Raw genomic sequence first — 8071 nt, 5'->3', positions numbered from 1 at the left:
GAGTTGCTTTTTCTGATTTTCCGCCAGTTCCCCTTGCCCTGTCAGCTTCTAGATGCAGCCAACAACAAATCTTTGGCCCTCCCACTTTTTGGCCTCATGACTATTCATTACCAACAAAAGCAGGCCTAGACTTGCCCACTTGTCTTTTAGACTATACCATTTTTTTTTTTTTGCAAGGGGGATGGTTAGATAGCTTAGGCTTTCCAATTATAAATGTTTTGGGATATTTTTTTAATTAATGGTGAAATTAATCTTACATCTTTTTAAATTGCTAGACCTCACAAAAGAGAGATAACCAACTGGTTAGAGCAATTTCCTATAAGGGCCAAGTGAAAAACAAACACTTGAAAATCAATACATTTTTGGAAATGCTTGTCCAAGTCTAAAGCGAACAACCAAAGGAAATCCATATGCCCTAGAAGAGATATTTCACAGAATTCTGGAACCACTGATGCAGAAAGTAAAATCTGCACAAAACCATGTACAAGATATAATGAATTCATCTTGCAAAAACATCATATTTCACCTCAAAACATTTTTTTATATATATAATGTAATTAATGCTAAGTACAATTAGCATTTTTATGCATCACAACATTTTCATCACATTTTAAGCATATTTCCCCCATTCTCATTAAGATAATGCAAACAAATCTCATCCTCATTATTGTATAATAGTATTACTACATTATCAATGTACTAATTGAAAATATTAAAGTACAAATAATTTTATATTTTAACTAAATATTTTATGTATTAGTTGTACTACTTTAATTTTTGCTGATTTAATTACAATTATTTTATGATCAATCATTATAAGAAACAGTAAGAAGAACAGTAAGAAATATGATATTACAGTAATAAGAATCAAATTAGATTCACAACTTAGAATAATGAAAATTGTTCGGTATGCATTAATATGGCAATGAGAACTGTGGGAAATGTGCATAATATAATTAAAGTCACAACATCCTAAAATATGTGTTTTAAATGGGTGCTAAAATAGTCTTCCTTTTTTATGCAAAAAAAAATATTTTTCTTTCTTTCTTTTTTCTTTCTTTTTTTGATTTTGAGGTGAAATGTGACCTTGTGAGATTTCTCCATGTATCCATCCATCTCTCTGCTTCCCGGCACGTGCGCCCCAGATGGGAGGCAGTAGCAGGTGTCGTGTTCCTGGCTTGGCTTTTCTCTCTAATTAAGCATCACAACCTCCCACTACACCCTCCACTCAATACTCTATCCTGCAGAGCCCGAAGGGAGGGAAAAAACAGCGCACGAGAGGGAAACTAGGGACTGAGGAGGGAATCCTGATGGATAAGGAGGGAAAACCAATAAAGTTCAGTATTACAGGCTGATTTTATTTTTTTTTTTTTCATGTGTGTGTGTGTGTGTGTGTGTATGCGAGGTTGAAATGACTTTGCTATATTCTAACTAAAACTCTTCACATAATTTTTGTGATTCTTTTACAACTATTATACTTTCAGTTTTATGTCACCAAATTTAATCGACAGATTACATCGAACTATTTCATATTAATTATATTTGCACAACTGCAAACAAGCAAAATACAATAAACAAACATAAACCACAAAAAAATACTAGCACATCCTGTCAAGTTGGATTCACTTCTGTTTGATTGATTTTACTGAGAATGTATTGAATGTTTGTGAATCAATAGATTGCAGCTGTCAAGCAAATGCTTGACACAAATCTGCACTCATAGAATTTTCCGCCGGCTTCTTACCATGACATTGTCGTTCATGTCTCTCATGTGGTAGACGTCCATGCAGACTTCGGCGCGGTTGCTGGGCAGGCTGCTGGAAGCCCGGTCTCCTGAGTGTCCTGCCTGAGGAAGCTCAAAATATGTGCTGTCTGGCTCCCTGTAACAAGACACAGAGACCGTACGGGAATCAGAAAGGATTATATAAGCAGGTCCAGTTTATATTAAAAGGTCATGTAAAAGATTTCCCAAAGTGTATCTGTTATAATTTTTTTGTACCTGTAATTCAAAGAAATCAAATTGTAGTTTATCTCGAAATATTGCAAATTAATTGTTACTAATATCAAAATGTGCTGCTGATATCACGACACTGAATGATAAATGCTACCAGACATATGACTGAGGGATAATCTGGGTTTGTTTCTGGATGGGTTTGTCACGTGTTTTAGTTGTGTATCCTAGTTTTCAGTTCTTTTTTTATTTTTATGGTTCGATACATTTTTCGCACCTGTTATTCATTTTGTTGATTGATTTGTCTGTGTATTTAAAGTCCCCCTGTGGTGAAAATCAAGATTTTAATGTTGTTTTAAATAATATGCTTTATGACAAACCATGTGCAAAAAACACCCCACCATTGCTGAGTATTTTCTCCTTAAAACTCCAAGTCAACCAAATACAGTCTCAAAAACGCAGTTTGAAATCGGCCCCGGTTACTTACGTCACAAACTAACATGTAACCAATCAATGTCAACGTGCGGGCGGGCTTTAGCATTTCATTACTATGAATCTGTTCTGAATCAGGGGAGTCTCAAGAGAAGCCAGGTTATCTGGTATTTTTTTTATATATATATATATGAAAAATCAGGTACATTTAGCAATACAGTGGGTGAATTATGCATATGATGTATATTACGATGTTATGATGAACTATATGCCTTTCTCCACTGACGTTCTGATGTTCAAAGCGAGGCTGATTTTTAAAAGGCAGCTGTCTGACTCTGAGATGCGAACGGGAACATGGTTTGTGTAACATTACACTGCAAAAAAATTATTTAAATAAATTTCAGCATTTGAATAAGAAATAATGTGTTGTTTTGACTTAAAAAAGTACGTATTCGTGCTTGCCTTAAAATATTAAGTTTAGTTAACTTTAGTTTAGTTTAGTTAGGTTGGATACTTAATTTAATTTTTAAGTTGTTATGACTAATTGCAGCAACATTTTTTTACAGTGTAGCAACACATTATTAGTTATTAATAATCACTAATTAACATATTCATGTATTCGCGTATACTAAATGAAGCAAGGGTGTAGAGTTACATACAAGCTATTTTAAGGCATGAAGAAATGTTTTTCACAGAAAGAAAAAACATTTAAATATGTAATTTTGTCATCAAAGATGAGTTTTAAGGGATACAATTATTGCTAGGGGGACTTTAAGCTCTGATTTTCTTTCTGTTCGTTGTCTGTTCTTCATCATAATCGGTTGTTTCTGTTCTTGCTTTTCAAGTGTTCGGAGTATTTTGTTTTGAGTTTTGTTAATAAATCTAATACTGCTGCATTCGGACCGAAAGCTTACCATGTTGGGGAAAGTTACTTTTAAAAGTAATGCATTACAATATTGAGTTGCTCCCTAAAAAAGTACCTAATTGTGTAACTAAGTTACTTTTTATGGAAAGTAATGTGTTGCGTTACTTTTTCTCACCTGGGCTGGGCTTAGTTGTTTACTTTTTAATGACAAACAAAAGTTCTATTTTTGGAAAATGAAAGGAAATGCAAATTCACGCCTGTACAGTAGAGGGCGCAGCTCAAACAAACCTTTCAGCTGCGCTGCCATTCTGGAATGTAGAAGAATAGGACCCACGAGAAGAAAGTTCAACACTTTTACTTCAGCAATAAAAACAAAATGAAACACAAATGTGATGTTTAAGTCATTTTGCTTATTAGTATGGTTGATTTGGATCATCAAAGGTCAGCAGCGAAGACATTGGTTAATAAAGTGAGATTAAATACATAAAGTATATTTGTGTAATTTAACATTTTTAATTATTACAGGTTTGCATAATATTCTGAGTTTGCATTTCACTGTTTTTATTCAATTTGAGGAATACTGAATCTGTTTTTGTGCAAGATGAGTAAATACATGCTCACATTGCATGGGGACAGGAGAAGTGTCTGTCAATAAATGGGAAAACAAAGTAACTAGCGTTACTTATTTGAAAAAGTAGCTCAGATATATATGTGTGTGTATATATATATATAGTAAATTTAAACGTAATGTGTTAAGTAATCTGATTAAGTATCTTACATTATTTGTAATATGTTTCCCCCCAACACTGCATATGACAACACAACAAAAATGCATGTAACTGCCGGTTAAACTCACAGGGTACTCCACAAATGTTCAAAGGTTGTACCCTCATCAGCGGTGGATGACTGGGACATTTTGGATGTTGAACAATCCACCGCAGGGCAGATCACACTGAAAACCACATACCAAAGTTACAAGTCAGTTACATACAATATACATGCAACTGAAACTAGCGAAATATGCAATATAGCGCACATAGACTTCTTTAGTATGCTGAAGAAAAGTGGTCATCTGAAAATAACATCTAAATTAACTGGTTTTATTCAAGTCAAAATTATTATTAATATTGCTGAATCAACCTAAATACATTAAGTTATGACAACAAAGCAAGAAAACAAATAATACAGTTTTTAAGGTAACAAATTTTGCAGGTTACAGCAATTTTACATTTTACAGTGAATAATATTTTTGTCTGGACAGGATCTTGACTGAAAAGAATCACCATCCACTTTTTGGGGGGAAAAAGGAGGTTTGAAATGGCATGAGGGAGAATAAATTATTACAGAACCTTGATTGAAATTGGTGTGAATACTCAAAAAAAAAAAAAAGGTTAATTCAAATGTTTTACATTTGAAATTATTACATATTAAAAAAAGCATAGTTCTCCAAATTATATTTAATACCTAGGCTATATAATGATATTACATTTGAATCACAATCGTTATGCATTAATGGACCCAGTAATTTTCTAATGGACCCTGATTAAAGGAGGACACTATAACCGCTCTGAACTCATACTCTGTAAAATGACTGAATCACTGTGTAGAAATTGAACACACACAGGATTCGATTTGAAAGTAATTTCCACCCTGCTGCCCAATGCATCTTCTGAGTTTGAATCCCAGCAGAATTTGAGGCTGGATGCACAGATTCAGAATAAAGATGCCAGGCTTGACGTGTCCAAACCTGCCTGGCACTGCTTCACAGTGACCACATACTTCCTCCATCATATTACTCACAGGAAATGAGGGCTAGAAGAGTGTATCCTACCCACACAAGAGCAAGTCAACACAGAAAGTGAGTCTGTTGCAGTTTTGGACCATCAAAACGGTAACATACAGTATAACACACCCACATTTCTTTTTTTCAAATTTCATAGACAACTAAGATCAGCAGGTTAGTTTATGCCATTTAATTAGCAATTTATTGGTCATGATTTTTGCAATCAAATTATTTTATACTCATATGCCTATACCGCATTAGCCTAATACTTTTTTTTAAGAAAAAGGGAAGATAAAGAGATAAAGGACTCAAATAACCATATTAAACACCCATACATATTTATTATTACAAAAAAAAATCAGCATCCCTTATACTGCAGATGATATGTAAAGTAATTATTTTAAACATGATTCATTTCACGCATGTTCATGTAAATTAGATAAATTTGAAGATGACAATCACAATGCAATTCTTCTTTGATACATTGTTGTTTCCACATACAGTTTAAACTGAAAATCTCTCTCTCTCTCTCTCTCTCTCTCTCTCTCTCTCTCTCTCTATATATATATATATATATATATATAGGCTATATATTTTTTTTTTCATAGGGACAAAGCATTTTAAAATGGTGTATTCCTTTCAATCAATCAATCAATCAATAAAAGGCCTTTTTTTTTTTTTACTTCAGTGAATATTTCTCATTTATATTTAAAAATAAATTTCGGTATGGGCTAAAAAAGGGACTGAAGATTCCCCCTAATTTTTGTCTAGGAAAAAATATTGTTGTAAATAGCTTATAGTTTATTAAACCCACTTTGACTTTGAACCTGGCATTAAACAACCTAGGTTCTTTAACAAAATCTCAATAAAATAACTGTTAAACACACACACACAAAAATGTTAAAGTAAACTTAATCAATTGGATACTTATATATATGTAGGCTATAAAATAACAAATAGCCTATCTTTTGTTGTGAGAAAAAGGTTTAGCATTTTAGTTAAATTCTGACTCTGTGGTTTTATTTTGTTCTTGTTATAGCTATTACAAAACAAAAATATGATATTATAATTGTAATTTAGATTAAACGAATAATTTTAAGAGATTTTAGAAAGGTTTTAAACCAACGTTCCGCTAGAGAAAACATCTATTTCAAGATTGCCTATTACTGGGATAATTCTTGTGACAACTAGCCCGGTCTCCTCTTAATTTAAAAAACAATAGACAAGTACCTAACGTTACATCTAAATGTGCTAATTTAAAAATTATAATAAAAAATAATTTTTAAAAAAAAGAAAGAAAACGTTTTCTCATAATCATATCCTTCAGGCCTGTTTACTGTTGCTCAACCCGCGTCGCGTCTGTTCCCTCGGTAACGCCGCGTGCAAAAGACGGCCTATTGGAAAAGTGCATAGCCTAAGCCAAATTAATGTTTACTCAAACAAAACTCATTTAAAAAGAACCTCATAAAACCATCTTTTGTCCTATAAATGCTTCTAAATATCAGCTTTTTTCGGCGAGGATTTTAGTCCACTCTCCCTAATTTCGGATGTAACTTTCAACAAATCAATAAATGACACTGTTCTCATTAGTAAAGCAAACTAAAAAAAAAAAAAAAAAAAAAAAACGAATTGGAATGAGTGGAGGTTTTCGTTTACAAGTCCGAACTCTGTAGTTTTACGAACGAGGCAACATCGTGTTTACTAATTTTGACCTGTATTCCCGTGGTAGCTGCCACCTGGAGAGGAGTTAAAGCTCTGCCAGCAATTATACACATACAACAGGGATTCAAGCGGAGAATTGAATTATCACTTGACAAAGGCCTTGTATTTTAGAACTAATGAAGCTGTATCTTACCGATGTTCATACCGAACAGCCCCCAAAAAATGTTTCAGCCATAGTGAGCACACTGGAGAAGTAATGTTAGCTTATTCTTCACCGGTTAATGCGTCATGGACAAAAAGTGCACAATTCTTCCTTTTCCCCGGTTAATTTCAGGCCGGATTTCAAAACATAGCATATATTAAAACGGAATAGCCTAAGATGCATAGGACATTTTGCGAAAAAATTCATAAAGACAGCAAACTCCTTCGAGCGACCATTCAGCGCAGTCTCTGGACTAATACAGCAGCAGCCTTGACAACGAATTACACAAAGGCCGTCACACATCTCCTGCATGCATTTTACCTCTTGCATTACACTGCTTGCTGTTTAATTAAAATGTATTCAATTATATATAAAAAATAAATAAAAACAATGCTGTTGTTTTAAACCATGTATGGACAAACTCAACGGTTGGGTTTAAAATGTAGCCTAATTAAAAGAAAAAATAAACCAACGGTCAGGTTTGTCCATATTTGACTCAAACATGGGTTGAAACAACCCAGCATTTTTTTTTATTATTAATATTGGGTCTTTTTAATGTATTTATTTCATTTTATTTGACGTCTAGGCCATTGTTTGGATATAATATTTAATATTATTAGTCCATATTTGACCCAACCATGGGTAGAAACAACCCATCATTTTTAAAGTGCATATATAATATAATATAACATAACAAATTATAACATAATATAATATAATATAATATAATATAATATAATATAATATATCTGTAAAACTAAGCTAGTAGGCTAGATAAAAAACATAATCGCTCTCTACAGAAATTCATGTTTCTTATCAAGCATAAGGTTTAGTCTACTGTATTACATGTTGACAGACAGACATTTATCATAGTGAACTCTGACCACTGCATCACCTTTGTAGGACACTCATCGATTTTTCTAACTGATAGACAAAAAGGAACAAATTAAATCGCAACAGTATCACTCATTGTTTGGTTTTTTTATAGTTAAAAAAATAATTAAATTAGGTTAACGTTACATAAGAGGAAAATAAATCGATCACTGGAGTGATTTAAACATATTTATAAATTTTAGCATTAAATATAACGTTAAAGAATTCGAATGCTACTTTTTAACACAAATCTAGTCTATAAGAAGCTATTGAAGTGGATGATGAACACATGAGGAGATCTTA

At 32.9% G+C, this 8071-nt stretch overlaps 1 protein-coding gene across 5 annotated transcripts in view; it reads right to left on the bottom strand.

Moving 5' to 3' along the window:
• The window catches only part of tp73 (tumor protein p73), a 44942-nt gene extending 37815 nt beyond the window's left edge, over positions 1–7127 (bottom strand). For 2 of the 5 annotated variants that reach the window (XM_082188719.1, XM_082188720.1), the window contains exons 1-4: positions 6887–7126; positions 4105–4200; positions 3537–3605; positions 1745–1880 (exon numbers count right to left, since the gene is read on the bottom strand). In XM_082188719.1, the coding sequence (XP_082044845.1) occupies positions 1745–1880; positions 3537–3605; positions 4105–4163 (264 nt within the window). In that variant the 5' untranslated portion in view covers positions 4164–4200; positions 6887–7126. Of the gene's footprint in view, positions 1–1744; positions 1881–3536; positions 3606–4104; positions 4201–6886 lie in introns of all 5 variants that reach the window. The other 3 variants (XM_082188721.1, XM_082188722.1, XM_082188723.1) reach the window with 2 other exon arrangements.
• Positions 7128–8071: the final 944 nt, after the last annotated feature.

Source organism: Leuciscus leuciscus (genome assembly GCF_965113295.1).
Source record: "Leuciscus leuciscus genome assembly, chromosome: 13".
Taxonomy (NCBI): domain Eukaryota; kingdom Metazoa; phylum Chordata; class Actinopteri; order Cypriniformes; family Leuciscidae; genus Leuciscus; species Leuciscus leuciscus.
This window is presented reverse-complemented; position numbering and strand designations above follow the sequence as displayed.